Here is a 21335-nt window from a genome sequence, read left to right on the forward strand (position 1 = left end):
AAGGCTCGCTGTCGCCCCCTGGAGCTTGGTGGGATGATGGCATGTAGAAGAGCGCGGGGCGGCCCTAGAGGCAGCGTCGGGTACTCAGGATCCAGCGAGGATTTCTGGGGAGAGCAATAGAGACGCGGCCTGAGCTAGAAGGGCTGGAGCGGAGGCAAATCAGGAGATCGGTAGTTTGGGTGGCTAGAGAGGTCGGAGGTACGTGGCTGTAGAAATCAAGCGGACCCGGAACCCAGACGCCTCGGGACCATGACTTATGCTTATCTCTTCAAGTACATCATCATCGGAGACACAGGTAACCCGCCGGTGGGCCGCCTGCGGGGGCTGGGGCGGGGACCCCCACCTCCCAAATCGGGCCTGGGGGGGGGGGGCGGGGCGGGGCGAGTGGGCCGGGCGAGCGGAGTTGAGCGGAGGGGGCGGGGCGAGCCCCGGGGGCGGGGCTCTGTCCTTGCCGTGGACCCTGTGCCCCGCCTGGGAGCCCGCGGCTTCCCGGGTGGCGTGTCTCGTGCACACCGTCCTTTTTCAGGTGTGGGGAAGTCATGTCTCCTCCTGCAGTTCACCGATAAGCGGTTCCAGCCTGTGCACGACCTCACAATAGGTAAGCATATCCCCTCGTTCTAGAACAGATAAAAAGCTGGCAGGCTGAACTGCTTGCTGCAGGAGGAAAGTTAACAGTCTCAGTATTCTAAGTAAAAAGTTACGCCTCCCTACCTTAGTCCGAAGCCATGGTATATGAAAAATGATAAAAAGCTGGTTAAATAGAGGGTGAATATTTGAAAGGTAACTTTAGAGATGGATGTGAGATAAGCGCTAGTTGCCATAGGAATTTTTTTTCTTCAAATGCAACTTGTATGTTTATGGAAAATCCCACGGAAACACAACTGCTTATTCAAAAACTCATCTGTAGTTTGTGGTTCACTACCAACCTCACATGTTTTTCGAAGTAAACACCGACATACGATTCTTTTTGTGTTGGAGAGGAAAAAGCCAATTTCAGAGCCACCCCAGCCCTTCCTCCTCCTCTTCCTCCTCTTTACTTCTCATTCTCTGCCTTTTTGAGACGAGTTCTGGCCATGTAGTCCAGGCTAGCCTCAGATTCACTCTGTAATCCACACTGGCCATGAATTCCCAGAGATCCTCCTGCCTCAACCTCCAAGTGCTGTGATTACAGCCATACACCAGACTGGCTTTGAACTCCATGTGTAACCTGAAGACGACCTTGAACAGGTCTTGATCTTACTGCCTCCACCACAGAGGAAAACTCCAGCTACATCCACCTCCTAAATGCTGAGATTAGATGTGCTCAGCCTGGTTGTTGTTTTTATTTTGTTGTTCTTGTTTTAGTTTCTTGCTCATTGAATTTACATTCTTAACTGTTCTGAAAGAAAAAATTTGAAAGAAAAATTAACAGTGAGGTTTTGTTTTTTTTTCTTCCAAAAAGTACCATTTGACTTTTGTTGAGACAAAACAGGTAGAAGCAATTTTATATCTTTCTTATAGACTGTAGCACCTTAAAGTAGAAATAATCTATATATAGAAAGGATCTCTACATAAAATGACTAAATTGGTATTATAGCATTCCTAAAGGTAAACTAGATTTAGTAATCTTGAAAATCTGAGTTCCTTGTGCTATATGCAAACTACTGCATGAAAATAGAAAGGGAATTGTCTGACTTACAATGCAATGTTTGTAACATGACTGTTTTTGAAATAACTGCCCTTGAGATGAATTTTACCTTGAAATAGAAAAATGCCAAAAGCCTTATCAGTTTGCCAGTTTCCATACTGCTTTGAGAGAGGCTATTTCTGGTGAACTCTGGGAATTACTGGTGGTTGAAGATATTTTGTCCTTGAAGACCTGTTGCTTAGGCAGTTTTCTTTCTTCTTTCCTTCCTTCCTTCCTTTCTTTCTTTTCTTTTCTTTTCTTTTTTTTTTTTTTTTTTTTTTTTTGTGTGTGTGTTTGTGTGTGTTTTTAAGACTGGATTTCTCTTTGAGGTCCCAGAACTTGCCCTGTAGACCAGACTGTCCTTGAACTCACCTCTGCCTCTAGGCAATTGAAAATAATTTCAGAATTGCAGTAGAGAAGCGCTGCTTCATAAGAACTAGGGGCACTCTGAGACACTGTCAAGTTCTTTCCAGGGGGCTGGAGAGATGACTCAGCACTTAAGAACACTGGCTGCTCCTCCAGAGGACCAGGGTTCAGTTGCCATCACCTGCATGGCCGCTCATAACCATCTGTCACTCTAGTACCAGGGGACCCACTGCCCTCTGGTGGCCTCCACGAGTACTAAGCACACATACAGCATATATACTTACATGCAAGCAAAACACTTATACACATAAAAATTTAAAAGCCTGAAAAAGAAAAAAAAGAAAGAAATGCTTTCAGTTTAGAAAATTTAGAATTAGAATCTAGTTTAGAAATTACAGAAGTAAATATTATCTAGTCACATTTCAGTATAAGCTGCCATTCCTAAGAATTTATCCACTTTTTGGGGGCACAACCGTTTATAATGAGATGTACCTGCACGCATGTCTCTCTGAGGGTGTCCAGTCCTCTGGAACTGGAGTTGCAGACAGTTGTGAACTGCATGTGGGTGCAGAGATTTGAGCCCCAGTCCCCTGAAAGAGCAGCCAGTGCTCTTGACCGCTGAGCCGTCTCTCCAGCCTCAAATCAACCTTTAAAAAAAAAAGAAAGAAAGAAAATCATCTACCTCTTAGTTTTATTTTTCCTAGAATTGTAAATTTTTTAGATTTTTTTCTATGAATTGTAGCTTTACAATTCATTTAGCTGTCCTGGAACTTGCTTTGTAGTGGGTACAAGTTCTTCAGACATTAATTGTAAATTGTTACAGTAATTGCTCTGGGTTTTTGTTGTTGTTGTTACTTTTTTTGGATTTTTGAAACAGAGTTTCTCTGTGTAGCCCTGGCTTTCCTGCTCTGTAGACCAGGCTGGCCTCAGTGCTGGGATTATAGGCATGTGCCACCATCTGTCACTTTTCTTAAGACTAGTAAAAGATAATATTAGTCATTATAAGGTCTTATAATAAATCAACTGATTGTCTAATAAACCAAGCCTGGTTTATTACCAGAATTTGTAAAACCAGACCTAGAGAAAGAACTAGCCCTGGGGACACATACGTGGTCTTTTTGTTCCTCTTTCAAATTTTTTTTGTTGTTTTTATTTGTATGTATATGCCTATCTATTTGAACATGTGTGTACAAGTGTCTGCAGGTTCCAGAAATTGTTGAGTGCCCTGGAGCTGGAGTTACAGGTGGTTGTGAGCCACCAGACATGGGCGTTGGGAACCAAACTGTTTGTCTCTAAGAGCAACAAGTGCTCTTAACCACTGAGTCATATCTCCAACCCCCAGGGTATTTTTTTTTTTAAGATTTACTTATTTATTTTATATGCATTGGTGTTTTGCCTGCATGTGTGTCTGTGTGAGGGTGCCGGATCTCCTGGAAGTGGAGTTACAGACAGTTGTGAGCTGGGAGTTGAACCCCAGTCATCTGAAACAGCAGCCAGTGTTCTTAACCAATGAACTACCTCTCCAGCCCTGCCCACCCCTCAGGGTTTTATTTTTTATTAATTAATTAATTAATTATGTATAGTATTCCATCTGAATGTATCCCTGCAGACCAGAAGAGGGCGCCAGATCTCATTACAGATGGTTGTGCGCCACCATGTGGTTGTTGGGAATTGAATTCAGGACCTCTGGAAGAGCCTCTAATACTCTTAGCCGCTGAGCCATCTCTCCAGCCACCCCCCCCCCCAGGGTTTTAATAGAGTAAATTTTGTCCTGATTATAAAATCAGAACAGTGAGAATATTTGTATTTATTTTATTTTAATTAGCCTTATTCCCTTATCTACATTTGGATATGTTATCACTTAGAATCCACTTATTTATTTTTGGTGCAAGGGATTAAACCAAGAGACGTGTGTCTTTTGCAATTGCACTACCACTGAGTTATACATACAGCTGTAGGATATGATTTTTATTTTAACCTGTGTAGCCTCAGGTCGACCTTGCATTTGCTATATAAGTGATGATGACCTTTCACTTCTGATTCTAGTGCTCCTACCTCCACCTCTTGAGAGCTGGGATCACGTGTACTGTCATGCCCAGTGAAGGGGTTTTGTGTGTGTGTGTGTGTGTGTGTGTGTGTGTGTGTGTGTGTGTGTGCGCGCGCGCGCATGCAGATGTCCATGGAGTTACAGGCAGTTATAAGCTATCTGATGAGGTTGTTGGAAACCAAATTCTGGTCCTCTACAAGAGCAGCACATGCTTTGCCTTTACTGCTGAGCCATCTCTCCAACCCCATGCTCAATTTTATTTGGCTCTAGGAATTGAATCCAGGGCCTCATGTATGCTAGGCAAGTACTTTATCAAGTGAACTACATCCCCCAGTCCATGGGTTTTTAATTCTAGGAGAGAAACCAAAAAGAATAAAACTTAATTAAGCAATAAGCAGCAGTAATGAACTGAATGTCAGTGAGTGATGACAAAGGATTCATTATAACACTTTGGGGAAAAGTATGAGCCTCCATATTAACATGTATGTGTTCATGACAGTTATGTCCATTCTCTTGGCCTTCACTGACAGGTGTGGAGTTTGGAGCCCGAATGGTCAACATTGATGGAAAACAAATCAAACTGCAAATCTGGGATACGGTAAGAGAGGGCAAAATAATTTAATACCAGACCAAGACTCGGTTATAACAATCAAAGCTAATGTAGCCATGTGTAGTGCTATATACCTGTAGTTTTAGAACTCTAAGATGAGGCAGGAAGCAGAAGAAAGGTCAAGCCAGGATTACATACTGAGATACTCAGGTCAAAAAAAGTCATACCTTTTTATTTTAAATGACTCAGTGTTGTGGGGCAGTGGTGGTGCATGCATTTAATCCCAAATGGCAGAGGCAGGTGGATCTCTGTGAATTCGAGGCCAGCCTCGTCTACAGAGCAAGTTCCAGGACAACCAGGGCTACACAGAGAAACCCTGTCTTGAAAAACCAATTCACCCCTCCACCCCCGCCAGAAGAAAAAAAAAAAGAGACTCAACTAATATAGCAAAAATAAATAAATAAATGAAAATAAACGTAGCAAAAAGTGAATGTCCCTTTATATCAGACCCTTTTCAATCTCACATTGCTGTTATTCTGCCAAAAGAGTCCAGTGTTAATGATCCAGTGTGTATGATTTCAGACCATTCAAACTATAAATAATAAACATTTTGTGTTGGAGGCCAGACCGACCTACATGAGTTCTCGGCCAGCCAGGTACAGAGTGGGACCTGTCTAAATAAAACAAATAAATACAAATAAATAAGTAAGTTCAAGGATATGGTAGAGTTTTTTTTTTTGAGGACTTTTAAAAACTTCTTTATCGTGTGTGTGTGTGTGTGTGTGTGTGTGTGTGTGTGTGTGTGTGTGCATGTGGAAATGACACAACTGCACAACTGTTGTGCAGAGCTTCTCTTCCACCTTCTCAGGGGCTCTGGGGACCAAACTCAAGTGGGCAGGCTTGCATGCCAAGAGCTTCGCCCACCGTATTACTGGCCCGAGGTGTTTGTTTGCGTTGTATTTACATGTAGAGGAGTGTGACAAGAGCAGGCAGAGCTGTGCTTTTTGTACGGTGGTTTCCGTAATTCCCCAGCCTCTTCCGTATCAGTAAATACAGATCCGCCTCACTTAACAGTTGCACAGTCACAGAAGCGTGTATTCACTGATGGATGTTTAGGTTGTTTCTAGTTTTCAGCCATTGCACAGCTTCATTAAATGTTCTTATTTATTACAATTTTATGCAAAGATTTGAGAATTTCTGTGGGCTGTCTTCCCAGAAATGAAAATTCTAAGGCAAAAGTTGCTTATATTTTAAAATGTAGTCAATGAAGTGTTATCAAAGTTTGACTCGATTTAACATAATTTTGCCTTAATTTAAAGACATTACTTTTGTGTTCAATATTTCATTTATGCTATTCTTTCCCCAAAGGAAAATATTGTAGTCTCTAGTCTAGTTAAAGAGAACTAGAAAATAGTTCATAATATTTAGCTAAAATCTCTTGTTTTTGTTTAGTTCTTATTATTTGATCATTTTTTCCTCAGCACTAAGAGCCAAAACCATCATATCTACCAGGCATGTACAAGTTATTTTTCATTTTCTCTTTTTCTCCTATTTTATTGTTTTCTTTCTTCTCTGTTACAACTCCTACCAACCCTGATCACACTGCTGTCTGTGGGCCACTTTGGGCAGAGCGCTTTTCTGGTAGTCTTCAGATTTATTGCTACTTTTGGATGCATTATTAATCAGGTGCTTTAAACTTGGTATTCTGCATGTCTGTTGGCTGTTTCCTTTGATTGGAGGTTGTGTTTCCTTCTGATCAGACTTTTTTATCTCCCCCTTTTGGGTTACCCTAATTGTAAGACTATGAATCACTTCATATCTTTTAACAGTGCCTAACTCCAGACAGGTAGCTATGACTTTAAGACTTGCCTCATTTGGCCAGTGTTTGTTTTTAACACCCTACCCCCATAAAGCCTAAGAAGTGTTACTTTATTGTCCAGGTTCACTCCCTGTGTTTCAGGCAGTTGCCATATACTCCCTTCTTTCACTGTTTTGAGTTTATTGTCATTATTTACCCCAACTAGATATTGCAATTCAGGTTTTATTATCTTTTAATTTTTATATTTCCAATAAAAGGAACCCCCCCACACACAAGAGGTCAAGATATAAATTCTTACAAACTAGCAAAGGGTGAAGCCAGTGGGTATAAAGACCAGTATAAGTTAACTTCTACCTCTCTGACTTAAATCAGTGTTATTTAATTTTTTCTTTTCTTTTTTTTTTTGGTTTTTTCGAGACAGGGTTTCTCTGTGTAGCTTTGCGCCTTTCCTGGAGCTCACTTGGTAGCCCAGGCTGGCCTCGAACTCACAGAGATCCGCCTGCCTCTGCCTCCCAAGTGCTGGGATTAAAGGCGTGCGCCGCCACTGCCTGGCTCTAATTTTTTCTTTTTAAAGACAGGACTTCAGGTACCCCAGGTAGCTATGTAGCGAAGGATGACCTTGAACTCCTTGCCCTCCTGCCTCCAATCCCAAATGTTGGGATTACAGATGTGTGCTACCATATCTGTATTTAAAAAACAAATAGATGTTTTAGTGCCAAGAATAAAATCTAGCAGATGCCAGTTAGTAGTATGGTCAGGGCCATGTGCTTGCCTTGGCCTTGAACTTACCTAGATCCACCTGCCTCTGCCTCCCTGATGGGCTTTTTTTTTTTTTTTTTCTTCCTTAAATGCTGACATGAGAAATGGTTGGGTCATGAAGAAAGTTTAGAGCCACAATTGTATGTTATGTGGACAGGATCTTTAAGAACTACATGGCAGGGCTGGAGAGATGGCTCAGTGGTTAAGGACAAGTGTTTAAATACAAAGGACAAGGGTTTAATTCCCAGCACCCACATGGCAGCTCCCAACTGTCTGTAACTGTAGTTCCAGGGGATCTGGCACACTCAAATAGACATCTGTGCAGGCCAAACACTAATGCACATAAAATAAAAAGAAATAAATCATTAAAAAATTTAAAAAAAAAAAAAAAAAGAATTTCATGGCAAGCTTGGCATGGTGGTGCATGCCATTCCACACTCAGGAGACAGAGGTGGGTGGGTTCCTGAAAGTTCAAGGCCAGCCTGGTCTACATAGAGTTCCAACTAGCCAACACAGTGAGATAAAAAAACAAAAACAAGAACAAAAAACCCCAACAACAAAATGAAACAAAAGCCAACATTGGACTTATGGCTGATATTTCAAATTCTATATCTTGCCCTCACTTAGGAGAAATTAAAAAGCTATAGATTCTCTTCATCAAAGATCCACGTTCCACTTGATATGATAGCTTACCTACACCTATGTCTTAAGTTATTGTTCTATTGCTGTGAGAAGACATCATGACCAAGACAATTCTTATAAAGAAAGTATTTAATTGGGGGCTTGCTCACAGTTGTGGAGGGTTATTCAGTGATCATCATAGTGGGGAGCAAAGAGGCCAGGCACTGGAGCAGTAGCTGAGAGCTTTACATCCTTATCTGTAGGCATCAGTCAGAGGGAGAAACACGGGGCTTGGCCTGGGCTTTTGAAACCTCAAAACCCACCCCCAGTGACACACCTCCTTCAAGAAGGCCACGCCTCCTAATCCTTCCCAAACAGTTCTGCTAACTGGGGACCAAACATTCAAGCATAGGAGCCTATGGAGGCCATTCTCATTCAAACAACCCATATGGCTGTACTTAAAAGGCTGAGGCAGGAGCACCTTGAATTCAAGGCTTGCTGAGCTACATCATGAGTTGTAGGCTAGTCAAGACTACAGAGTGAGACTCAGTTTCACAAAATAAAACCCAGAACAAGAAAACTCCATGTTAGTTGTTTGCTGCTTCAGCCGTTTTTAGCTGAGCATGGACAAGGATATTTGAAAGTGATACAGACCCACCTAAGTTGAACTAGACAGTCTTTCCAGCATCCTGGCTTCAAAGTTGCTGAACTTGACTGCGATGAGAAGTAGGGATTTGATGTTAAGAAGTTTCCTGGTTGTCCGCTGGAAGTCAGACTAACTGTCTTCTTTCTCTGTGTCATTCACTCCTCCACCCACCTTGCTGTTTTGAAACAGGTTCTCACTGTGTAGCTTAGGCTGGGTAAGCATTCTCGTTTTTCCTCTCTCGGCCCCCTATGTGTGTGCCAGCTCACCCTAGAAGGAATAAGGAGGGAGATTTTCAAGTAGAGTAGAAGAGAAAAAAGGTAAGAGAAGAACCGAGCGTGGTGGCACATGCTTTTAATTCCAGCACTTGGGAGGCAGAGGCAGGTGGATCTTTGTGAGTTCGAGGCCAGCCTGGGCTACAGAGTGAGTTACGGGACAGTCAAGACTATATTTATACAAAGAAACCCTGTCTTGAAAAACAACAACAAAAAAAACCAAAAAACAAACAAACAAAAAAGCAAAACAGGACCCCAAAAGAGCTAGGGTATACTATGACAGAATAAATAATTAAGTATAAAATTCTGCGGAATTATTAGTAAAAGGCTAAGAAATTGTATGATGCTTACAGAGGTTGTGATCTGGGGAGACAATCACTATAAGTTAGCAGTCTCTATAAGTTAACTCTCTCTTCTCACATTTATACCCAATTTAGGTTGTAATGCTCTGTGCTCTGGAGTGCTACTGCTCTGTGTTTATATTACAGCACTGCTGTGTGATTTTTGGCCCGTTCTTTAACTTGCCCCTCTGAGCTTTATTTTCTCTATTTTCAAAGGAGAATAATAGCAGTCTGCTTTACTAGGAGAATTATATGAGATGATGTATGTGGTTGTCTCTTTGGTTTCTGATACACTGCTAGGAAAAAAAACAAGTTTAAAATGTTATTATAGGGGCTGGAGAGATGATTCAGTGGTTAAGAGCACTTGTTGCTCTTGCAAAGGACTTGGGTTCATTTCCCAGGACCCATATGGTAGCTCATAACCATCCATTGCTTCAGGTCCAGGGGATCCAGTGCCTTCTTCTGACCACCATAGGTACCAGACAGGCACATGGTGTACATACATACATGCAGGCAAAACACTCATACACATAAAATTAAATAAATTTCAAAGAAAAAATTTAATGTTATTGTAATATCACTACTATTACCAGTTGGTGTTATACCATAAAAACCCATTTATGTTCCCATGTTTCCATCATAGTTTTCTAGTGATAGAATATGGATAATAACTCTCATTTCCTGGGTTTTATAAGGAGAAATTATTCCAAAAATGTGAAAACTTTTCTAACAGGATTGATTCAACACAAAATATTTTGTGTGGTTGGTTTGTTTTGTTTTTTGAGACAGGGTCTTACTATGTAGTCCAATCTGGCCTCATACTTAGGGTTCTTTTGCTTCAGTCTCCTGAGTCCTAAGATACAGGATGAGTACTAATGTTAGAAGCAGATACCAGCACACCAGGCTGCTTCTATTTATGTGTGTATATGTGCACGTATGTGTTATGTACTCACACAGGCCAGAAAGGGGCACTGGGTCCTTTGGAACTGGAGTTACAGGTATTTGTGAGCTGCTCAGTGTGGGTTCTGGGGTCTGGTCTTCCATCCTCTTACAGAGCAGTAAGCACTCTTAATCACTAAACCATCTCACCAGCCCAGTGTTTTTATTCAAAGTCAAATAAAGGAACTATTAGGTTAAGAAAGCAAAAGTATCTAGAGTATGGGAGGAATTAATTGCTCAGTTATGAATAAGGCAATATTTTGGTCCCATCAGAAATGAGATAAAATTATGAACAGGATTCTTTTTGTTTGTTTGTGTTTTTCAAGACAGGGTTTTTCTCTGTGTAGCCCTGGCTGTCCTGGAACCTGCTCTGTAGACCTGGCTGGCCTTGAACTCACAAAGATCCACCTGCTTCTGCCTCCAAGTGCTGGAATTAAAGGCATGTGCCACCACCACCCAGCTGGCTGAACAAGATTCTTTGAAGGAAAACTGTCCTAGGTCCTGGACATCGTTCCCTATTCCTTATTCCTATTTTTCTACCACAGAATCTTAGCAAAGAACTTCTCGGTAGTCTTGCTATTATGAGAGAAACCTAAGGGCTACTTAGCATAAACTCAGTTGCTCATATCTGATTTTTTTGCATTGTTGCATTGGTATGTGCCTTCCATTGGGCAGGGTATTGACATTCTAAGGTAATTTTCCCTTTTTACAGATAAATTAATAAGAACAGAAAAAGTAATGTAGCGTATTCAACATCATATTTGGGATTGAGTTTTCAGTTTTACTGTAGGAGATATTGGGAAACATTTATGAAGGTTGTTGGTGTCATGCTATTGGCATTGAATGTCTGAGACCTAAGGATTAGAATACCTTGTAGTTTGATGGACAGTCTCACAAGGAGTAGTAACTGACCTACCTGAAATCTCAGTCACACTTTCATTGAAAAATAGCCCACCTGTGCTCCTGCCTGGACAGGCACATTTCTTTTCCCTAATTTATTATTATTTTTAATCTAGCACAGATTCTTTCTTTAGTTAAATTCTTTGTTTTAGGGTGGCATGTGAGCAAGTCACTTTCTCTGGAAATAACCTAGTTTTACTGGGATTTTTTGTTGCCATGTTGATGGTAAAGGCTGGGCAAGAGTCCTTCCGTTCTATCACCCGTTCCTACTACAGGGGAGCAGCTGGAGCACTGCTGGTGTATGACATCACAAGGTGAGTGAGCCAGCTGGAGTAGGATTGGGGGGGCTTGCCCGAATTCCCTAAAGCTATCCTCTGTCCATGGCTTCTACCAAAGACTCGGGGTCAGGGTGGCTGCTTTTTTGCACACATGTAACTTCCCTTCTCATGTATTTGGAGCAACTTTGGCTTTTTGAAACAGGCTCCTGACCAACATTCTAAATTGTTCTGCTGTAGACGTGAGACCTTCAACCACCTGACCTCATGGTTAGAGGATGCCCGCCAGCACTCGAGCTCGAACATGGTGATAATGCTGATCGGAAATAAGAGGTAAAATTTTATCTTATAAATACTAGTTACCAGGAGGATCAAGCTTCCTCTGTGGATATTGAATTTCTTTGTGTTCTATTTTGTTTTGTTTTGATTTAGAGACAGGGTCTCTCTGAAGTAGCACTGGATGGCCTAGAGCTCACTCGGTAGCCCAGACTAGCCTAAAACCTGCTGCTACCCCCCTGCTTTACCTCTTGAAGGCTGGGACTGTAAGCATGTGTCATCAGACATTGAATTTCTTGATACCCAGACTTTCTTTTTTTTTTTTTTTTTTTTTTTTGAGCTGAGGACCGAACCCAGGGCCTTGCGCTTGCTAGGCAAGTGCTCTACCACTGAGCTCAATCCCCAGCCCCAGACTTTCTTAACATATCATCTTAGTAAGACAATGTTACTATGGTAAGATATGCACAAAATTTACCATTGTCACTACTTCTAGGAGTATTCTGTAGCCCTAAACATATTAGAATTGTTCTGCAAACCTCACCATTATCCATCTTCAAGACTTTGTTATTTTCTCAGACTCAGGAACCACTGAATTCTGCCGTGTGCCTCGCCCTGAGTGTTTTCCTCAGCATCTGGCAACCACCATTCTCCTGTTTGCTGCTGCTGTTGTTGTTGTTGTTGAAACAGGGCCTGTGTGGCTTAGGCTGGCCTCAGTCTCACTAGGTAGCCTAGACCTGACTGCTGGGGTCGCACGAGTGTGCCATCACACCCAGCCTCTGCGGTCTTTCTTTATAAATACAAGTACTTGGGATGGAGATGCATGATGTGGAAGACAGATGCAATAAATAAACAAATACATACATACATACATCCACACATACATACATACATACAAGTACTCTGGGCAGCTCATAAGTAGAATTACCTAATACTTGTGCTTTTTTTAATTTTTTTTTATTTTTTATTTTTATTTTATTTATTTATTTATTTTTGGCTTTTTAAGACAGGGTTTCTCTGTGTGGCTTTGCGCCTTTCCTGGAACTCACTTGGTAGCCCAGGCTGGCCTCGAACTCACAGAGATCCACCTGCCTCTGCCTCCCGAGTGCTGGGATTAAAGGTGTGCGCCACCACCTCCTGGCCAATACTTGTGCTTTTTATAAGTGGCTTATTTTAGCTAGCATAATGTCCTCAAGTGCTGTCCGTATTTTAGCATGTATCAGAACTTCCTTTTTCAGGAGTGTAGTATTTATTGTTGCCACATTTCATTTGCTATCTTTCTGTGGACACTTGGGCTGCTGCCACTTTTGGGCTATGGTGACTGATGTTGTCATGAACATGGGAAAAAGGTGTACCTTTACAAATTCCTACTTTTGACCACATAACCAGTAAGATTGCTGGATCATATGGTATTTCTGTGTTTAATATTCGAGGAACCACCACTATAGCGGCACCATTTTGCATTCCTACCAGCAATTCACAAGGGTTCTAATTTACATTTTTTGGCAAGACTTCGTATTTCCAGTTTAAATTTTTTAAAAATTTAAAAATTTTTAGTTTTGGGGCTGGAGAGATGGCTCAGAGGTTAAGAGCACTGACTGATCTTTCAAAGGTCCTGAGTTCAATTCCCAGCAACCACATGGTGGCTCACAACCATCTGTAAGAGATCTGGTGCCCTCCTCTGGCCTGCAGGGATACATACAGACAGAACACTATACATAAGAAATAAATAAATCTTAAAAAAAAAAAAAAAAAATTTTTTTTAGTTTTAAAGTATATTTTTAAAAGATTGTATCCATAGGCCAAAAGAAATACCTGGCCGAGTTAGATCTAAGCCAGGTGTAATGGTACGTATATCTATTTGCACTGTGAGACAGAGGCAGGAGATTCACAAGTTTGAGACCAGTCTGGGCTATATAGCAAGTTCTAGGCCAGCCTGGCCTTTATATCAGAATCCTGTCTCAAAAATTAGATTAGGGTCAGTGAGATAGTTTGGTGGGCGGAGGCGCCGGCCACCTACCATGCCAACCCGAGTTCAGTTGATGTAAAAGGAGATAACTGACTGCTGAGAGTTGTTCTGTCGCCTCCATGTGTGCACACAGTTTGAGTGGACAGACATACAGACACATAAATAAATTGGTAAATTAATAAATAAATCAAAGCCAGACAACAATAGAGTACACCTTTAATCCCAGGAGGCAGAGGCAGGCGGATCTCTGAGTTCTAGGCCAGCCTGGTCTACAGAGTAAGTTCCAGGACAGCCAGGGCTACACAGAGAAACCCCTGTCTCAAACCAAACCAAACCAAACCAAAAAACCCCAAAACAAACAGAAGGCATAGAGTACCTGGAGGGACTGAACTTTGCTCACTTCTTCGTAACAGAGAACAGTGTTATCTTCAGCCATGCTGAAGCCCTGATGGACGTGAACAGTATCTTCCAAGAGATACAAAAGTCAATATGCCTGTACAGGATTATTTTGTAGGGTTTACACCTTTCAAGCATTAATTGGCAGTTTTAAACCGTGGTGGGATCCTTTTAGCACTGTGGATACCCGCTTCCCTTAACTCTTTAAAGTTTTCGCCCTAATTAATGTCTTGCAGTGATCTAGAATCCCGAAGGGATGTGAAAAGAGAGGAAGGAGAGGCCTTCGCTCGGGAGCACGGCCTTATATTCATGGAGACGTCAGCCAAGACAGCCTGCAATGTTGAAGAGGTATCACTACAGAGAAGTGGGGACAGCAGCTCGGAGGTGTACTGTGGTTGGATTCGTCAGCATCCTCTTCTCCAGGGGACATGAGTAAACAAAGAATGTGTTATGTCAGAGTGACCGGATGTCTCCTTCCAGGGCAATTGTCCTGTTTTTCTTTCTCCCAGATTCCTAAGGTTTTACTTTTGCCTTGGATAACATTGTTGGTACATGGAGATTTGATACCACTGTTACTTATAAATCACTTCAGTTGGGAATCTGACAGAAACTGTCCTCATTATGATGCCAGGTGTTGACTATATTGCCTCGCTGAGCGTATTTGGTTTATTTGCACTGGCTGCTAACCTCTAACCTAGGAACATCAGTTCCTGAATACAGTAGGATCAACTGTGCTTAAATGTGTTTTGTTGTGGCCATGCTTTGTTTCTGTTTTGGGTTTTTTTGTTTTGTTTGGTTTGGTTTTTGGTTTTTTGAGACAGGGTTTCTCTGTGTAGCTTTGTGCCTTTCCTGGATCTCGATCTATAGACCATGCGGGCCTCAAACTCACAAAGATCCGCCTGGCTCTGCCTCCCAAGTGCTAGGATTAAAGGCGTGCACCACCACCGCCCGGCTCTTTTTTGTTTTGTTTTTTGAGACAGGGTTTCTCTGGGTAACAGTCCTCACAGTCCTGGAACTCACTTGGTAGCCCAGGCTGGCCTGATACTCACAGAGATCTGCCTGCCTCAGCCTCCTTGGTGCTGGGATTAAAGGTGTGCACCACTGCCACACAGCAGTGCTTTTATTTCTTTAGATATGGTCATGCTATATAGCCCAAACCACCCCAAAACTTGCTGTGTAGCTCAAGCTGGCCTCAAATTTGCAATCTTCCTGCTTCAGTCCCTGTAGTATTGGGATTTTAGTCCCTGTAGTATTGGGATTTTATTTAGTCCCTGCAGTATTGGGATTTTAGTCCCTGTAGCATTGGGATGACAGATGTGCATTACCATATCTAGTCAGTGGCTTTTACAAGGACATTTTTGGAAAATATTGTTTGTTTGTTTGTTCGTTTTTGAGACAGGGTTTCTCTGTGTGGCCCTGGCTATCCTGGAACTCACTCAGTAGGCCAGGCTAGCCTTGAACTCAGAGATATGCCTGCCTCTGCCTCTGCCTCCTGAGTGCTGGGAGCAATGGTGTGCGCCACCATTGTCTGGCTAAGATTGTTTGTTTTGTGTTTTGAGACAGGATTTATGTAACCTTGGCTGGCCTAGAACTTGCTATGTAGACCAGGCTGGCCTCAAAATCATAGAGATCTACCTACCTTCTGCCTCCATAGTGCTGGGATTAAAGGTGTATACCACCACCATGCTTAGCTGAAATTTCCTGTATTACTCCTTTCTACTGTTTCTTAATTATTCTCAGGTTTTAGTTAGTTAGTTTGAGATAGAGTGTCTCTGGGTAGCTCTGGCTGATCTGGAACTTACTGTGTAATCCAGGCTAGCCTCAGACTTTTGTGATCTTCTTACCTCTGCCTCCTCAGTGATGAGGTTACAGCTCAGATTCTTAATTCACCTAAGGAATTCAGATAAGGATATTTGTATTTCTCTCATCTTTCTACTTAAATTTAAGACTGATAAATGATTTATGTCTCCCTCAGGCCTTCATTAACACAGCCAAAGAAATATATAGGAAGATCCAGCAGGGTTTATTTGACGTCCACAATGAGGTGAGAAAGGTTGGGGCTGGAACGGGTGGTTACCTTGATAGAAGCTTCCTGGAATGTCTGCATCCTGCCTGATGACGGCACACCACTCACAGCTGTCAACCCAAGTTGTTTTTTTTTTGTTTGTTTGTTTGTTTGTTTTTGAGACAGGATTTCTCTGTATAGCTTTGGTGCCTTTCCTGGATCTCACTCTGTAGACCAGTGCTGTGGATATTGCTCTATATAAATAAAACACTGATGGCCAGTGACCAGGCAGGAAGTAGATTGCCAGGCAGGAAGTAGGTGGGACAAGGTCTTTGATGTGGTTGAAAACTAGATAGTTGTAATTTCCTCAGTTATGATAAAAGATAAGTTAGATATAAAACCTTAAACTCACAAATATAAGATAAATAGGACATCTTCAATATTGTAACTATAATTCTTGCTCGGTAATTGTTTTGTTATATGTAATTTTACCATGTTAAAGTTAAAACCTTCCTTTTTAAAAAAAGAAAAAAAGGGGAAGTGCTGTGGATATTGCTCTATATAAATAAAACACTGATGGCCAGTGACCAGGCAGGAAGTAGATTGCCAGGCAGGAAGTAGGTGGGACAAGGAGAGAGGAGAATTCTGGGAAGCGGAAGGCTAAGGAGGGAGAAACTGCAGCCACTGCCAGGACAAGCAGCATGTGAAGACTCTGGTAAGCCACCAGCCACGTGGCAAGGTATAGATTTATAAAAATGGGTTAATTTAAGATAAAAGAACAGTTAGCAAGAAGCCTGCCACGGCCATACAGTTTATAAGTGATATAACCGTCTGAGTGATTATTTTATAAGTGGATTGTGGGACTGCGGGGCTTGGGGAACCTGGAGAGAAGCCCTCCAGCAACAGACCAGGCTGACCTTGAACCCTTGAACTCATAGATCCGCCTGCCTCTGCCTCCCGAGTGCTGGGATTAAAGATGTACGCCACCACCGCCCAGCCAATCCAAGCTTTTTTTGTTTTTAGGTGCAGATGTCTTAGAACCCATTGGCAGTTTCTGTTTTATCTTAAATCTGAGCCCCATAATGCTGAAAGAGATACATTGGTGGTCTACAGACTTACATAATATGAATTTTTTTTCTTCTTAACTGCAGTTTTTAACTATCCCAAAATATGAGAGAGAGATAATTCTTTTTTTTTTTTTAAAAGATTCATTTATTATGTATACAGTGCTCTCTATCTGCACATATGCCTGCAGGCCAGAAGAGGGCACCAGATCTCATCACAGATGGTTGTGAGCCACCATGTGGTTGCTGGGAATTGAACTCAGGACCTCTGGAAGAACAAGCAGTGCTCTTAACCGCTGAGCCATCTCTCCAGCCTGAGAAAGATAATTCTTAATTGCTTAGGAGGGAAAGCTCTGGGAATCGTATGCGGACACAGCTCTTCTGCTCCTTTGCTTCCCTTACTCTTTAAAAAAAGTGGTTTTGGCATACGTGTGTGTGTGTATATATGCATGTTCACATGTGTGTAGACAAAAGTGTGGGTGTTCATGTGGAGGCCTAAGGTTGACAACAGGTACCCTCACCATTGCTGTTCACCTTACGTATTGAGGCAGGGGCTCTCACGGAACCCAGAGCTCACTATTTAGACTCCGCTGGCTAGCCAGTTGGCTCTGGGGATCCCATAGCTCTGCCTCCCGAGGACTGAGATTGAAGGTGTGCTGGCATGCCCACCTGGCCCTTATGGTTTCTAAGGATCTAAATATGGCCCTCATGTTTACGCAGCAAGTACCTTCCCTGCTCAGCTGTCTCTTCGGCCCCCTTGGTTCTCCTATTCTTACCCAGTCACATCTTAATTCTCCACATAGCTGTGAAATTTATGTGCAGCAGTGCACCTTGAAATCAGACACAAAGCCACCTCTAGTCACCTCCCATCCCCAGTCATTCTTCCACAACCATTTGGCTAGAGAGCATGATTCTTAGAATTTAACTGAAGACTTCTCCCTTCTTCCTGTCCTTTCTCTCATTCACCTCAGCACTGATGTAGGAAATGTTGCCTTTTTTCTTTTGCAGGCAAATGGCATCAAGATTGGGCCCCAACAGTCAATTCCAATATCAGCGGGACCAAGTTCTTCTCCACGGAACTCTTGTGACGTAGGGTCTGATTCTGGCTGCTGCTGAACATCTGGCCCGAACTCTTTTTTTCCCCCCTCCTGGAACAGCTTCAGATCATTCAGCTTAAAGAAAGGTCTTTCTTGCTTTGGCTGAAAGCAGCCTCTTTTCAATGTGTGATGTTTCACCCTTCACTTAAAACACCAGGAGACAGTCGGGCCCTTACTAACCTGTCCTCCATTAGGGACATGAGTATTCCATATAGATCACGGCTCCTTTCATCCTCTGGTGTTAGGGTCAAAGTTGATTGTCACAGTAGTTAAAGAAATAAACAACTTACTAAATACCTACATCTGTTTGCTAGGTGTGGTGGCACATACCTATAATTCCAGCACTCAGGATTTTTGGCAGGAGGATCGCCAGGAGCTTTGAAATCAGTCTGGGCTACATAAGTATTACCAGGCTGTCCATGGCTACATAGTACAATCCTGTCTCAGAAAGCCAAAAAGAAAAAAGAGAGAAAGGAAAAAAATACATATGCTGTTCCTCACCTAACTTGTATAGCTTGGGTGAAGTATATTCTGATTGAACATTTAGGACTTAGGATCTGGATAACTTGGATGACACCTCTGTACATAATAATTTCACTGAGTTTCTTACCTTGCCTTGGAAACCTGCTTGTTTTTCACAGGAGTTCCTATAGAAGCTGGGTGCCTCTGTACTATTTCATTCCGAGTTTTTTTTTTTTTTTTTTTTTTTTTTTTTATTTATTGTATGCCTACACAACCTTAAATATCATTCCTCAGGAGCCCACCACTTTGGTTTTTAAGACAGCATCTCTCACAGGAACATGGCACTCCATGATTAGATGAGGCTAGCTGGCCTTTCTCATAGCTAGTTCCTGTTTCTTAACTACAGAACTTCGAGAGTAGCAGAGTTGGTACTGGACCTGTAGCCACATCATTTACCTAAGAAAATGTTAATTTTTCATTTTGTTTAGGGGACCAGTTCTAGCATTACAGTTCCCCTTTCACCAAATTGATCTCTACTGTTTCATCATTTTTTCTTTCGCCTCATTTTTCTGTTTTGGCGTGTGTGTGTGTGTGTGTGTGTGTGTGTGTGTGTGTGTGTGTGTGTGTGTGTGTTTGGGGATGTGTGTGCTAGAGATCAAATGTAGGTTCTTAAACATGCTAGATAAGTGCTGTACCACTGAGCTATGCCCTCAGGAGCCTTCTCTTTTACTTTTTGTTTTGAAGCAAGTTGCCTAGGCTAGTCTTGAATTTGTAGGCCTTAAACTTGGGATCCCAATGCCTCAGATTTCCAGGTAGCTGGGCATATTCCTAACCAGATCTATTAGACTTTTACTCTAATCAAGCTAATTGGCTCACTAAATATGACATATTTATTCCAACTTCTATACCTTTGCACATCCTCTACTAACATCATACTGACTTTTTTCCTTTAGGAAACCCTCAGTGACTGACCTAGGGAGTTCTAAGAAATTATTAACACAGTATCTCTTAGCATTCCTATCTTGGTTATTCATATGTGTATTTATTTGTATGTATTTTACTTTGTAAATATGTTTTGTAGTTATTTTTTTGCGGGGGGAGGAGGTTCTGTCTCATATAGGATGTAAGCTCTATGAGAGCAGGGTCCATGTCATTCCCAATCCATCACACCATTCTTTACTGTACCCTGCACAACTCATGATCTTGAATTTGAGTGACATACTTTAAAACTTAAGGCTGTAGACTTTAGAAGAAACAAAAGGCCTTAGAATTGTATCTTTGTAATCGTGTCTCAGCTTTCCCCATCTGCTTATCCTGGGTTCTCTATTGCTCTTCTCTCCTGCCCCACTGTAACTTACTGTCCTCATTCTGTGCAGCATACAGTAAGAATGCCTGCTACCAAGACTCAGATAAGTAAATACTTCTTCGCCTGCTCCTTAGAATGGATAGTACCAGTTTGCCTCTGCTTCCCATGTCACGCCACCTCCTCAGAGAGTTGCTCTTTTTTACTTGTCTCATTTTCTTTCACAGCACTGAGGTCTCATCAAATTTTCTAATTTTTATTGTTAATGACTGTTTTACTATTAAATATATGCATGATCCAAGCTGCTTCTATTTCATGTGTCATTTCTGATTATACCCTAAGTATAAGTAGATAATATCCTCCTAGAGTATTGAATCAAATTGGTTTATACTGAATTCTACCACTGATAGTAGCAGTAAAGTCAACATTACATCACAGGAACTTAGAAGACATGTGGGCATTGAAGTAATTATGCTTTTGGTGTTTTGTTTTTTAACCCTACTCATTTGAGAAAGGTTTGTCAGTTGTTAAATTTGCATTAGCCTGTTTCCTTACCAGGCACACAACTAAAGTATATAGTGTAATACTTTTCTTTTTTCCTTCTTCTCTCCCTCTCTTCTTTTCTCTCTTCCTTTCTTTTTAAATCAGACTACGTAGCCCAGGCTGTCCTAGAACTCCTGATCCTCCGGTATCAGCCTCCTGAGTACTGAATGTTCCAGCATATCCATCAATTTGTAGTTTCTATTGAAAAGTTTTTCTTTACTGTTCAATTTTTTAGCAATTCACAAGGATTAGAGAATTGGCTGAAGACAGTGTTTTGCCTACAGCTGTTATTCTCAGTGTGATGAAAGGGAACCTTTCTGATATTATTGATGCATTAGAAGGGGGGGGGACCTAATTCCAACGTCCAGCTCTATTTATTTTATAACCTTTTATGCTAGGTATTTTTGCCATTTTGAAAGGAAACAGAAAAGAGTGTGGCTATAAATTCATGGCCTGAGTCAAATGGTCATGAATGAATACAGAAACATCTCCCACCCCCATGTACTGAATGGTAATTATGAGACATTCTGGGTGTTAATTGGCTTTTGAAACCATGAACACTAGAAATCATATAATTTATAGCAACAAATCAGTCTAATTAGCAGAAATCATTGGATCAGACACTTTACCCCTTTCTGTGATGCTTATAATGACTTCCTTTGTTGATGGGTCTTGTATTCTGTACCAGAAAATAACTAGAAGGGTAATAGGCTCTTATTATAGAAACCATATAATTAAGATTATACCTCTTGCCGGGCGGTGGTGGCGCACGCCTTTAATCCCAGCACTTGGGAGGCAGAGGCAGGCAGATCTCTGTGAGTTCTAGGCCAGCCTAGAAGTGAGTTCCAGGAAAGGCACAAAGCTATACAGAGAAACCCTGTCTTGAAAAAAAAAACCAAAAAAACAAAAATAAAACAAAAAAAGATTATACCTCTTTGCATTTGCACAAACACTTTTATACAAACATTATTCTCATAAATCCTAATACCTCCAATTTATACAGTGTTATTTAGATCTAAGAA

The 21335-nt window shown here is 41.6% G+C and overlaps 1 protein-coding gene and 1 non-coding gene across 5 annotated transcripts; one reads left to right on the forward strand and one right to left on the reverse strand.

The window, feature by feature from the left end:
• The first annotated feature begins 10 nt into the window (after positions 1-10).
• Positions 11-20071, forward strand: Rab2b (RAB2B, member RAS oncogene family). 4 transcript variants are annotated; one of them, XM_028856132.2, is made up of 8 exons: positions 11-295; positions 527-598; positions 4610-4677; positions 11158-11240; positions 11442-11534; positions 14076-14187; positions 15815-15883; positions 17917-20071. In XM_028856132.2, exons 1-8 carry the CDS (start codon positions 250-252, stop codon positions 18022-18024), a joined length of 651 nt encoding a protein of 216 aa, XP_028711965.1. In that variant the 5' UTR covers positions 11-249; the 3' UTR covers positions 18025-20071. The 4 variants fall into 4 exon arrangements, with proteins under 4 accessions (XP_028711965.1, XP_037064443.1, XP_037064444.1 ...); XM_037208548.1 differs by lacking the exon at positions 11-295 and adding an exon at positions 6111-6141; XM_037208549.1 differs by lacking the exons at positions 11-295; positions 527-598 and adding exons at positions 647-780; positions 6111-6141.
• On the reverse strand, positions 3081-3191 carry LOC114682306. The gene has a single exon (XR_003733022.1). It is a non-coding gene; the product is annotated as a small nucleolar RNA SNORA72 (small nucleolar RNA).
• Positions 20072-21335: the final 1264 nt, after the last annotated feature.

Source organism: Peromyscus leucopus, chromosome 9, assembly GCF_004664715.2.
Source record: "Peromyscus leucopus breed LL Stock chromosome 9, UCI_PerLeu_2.1, whole genome shotgun sequence".
Classification (NCBI taxonomy): Eukaryota; Metazoa; Chordata; class Mammalia; order Rodentia; family Cricetidae; genus Peromyscus; species Peromyscus leucopus.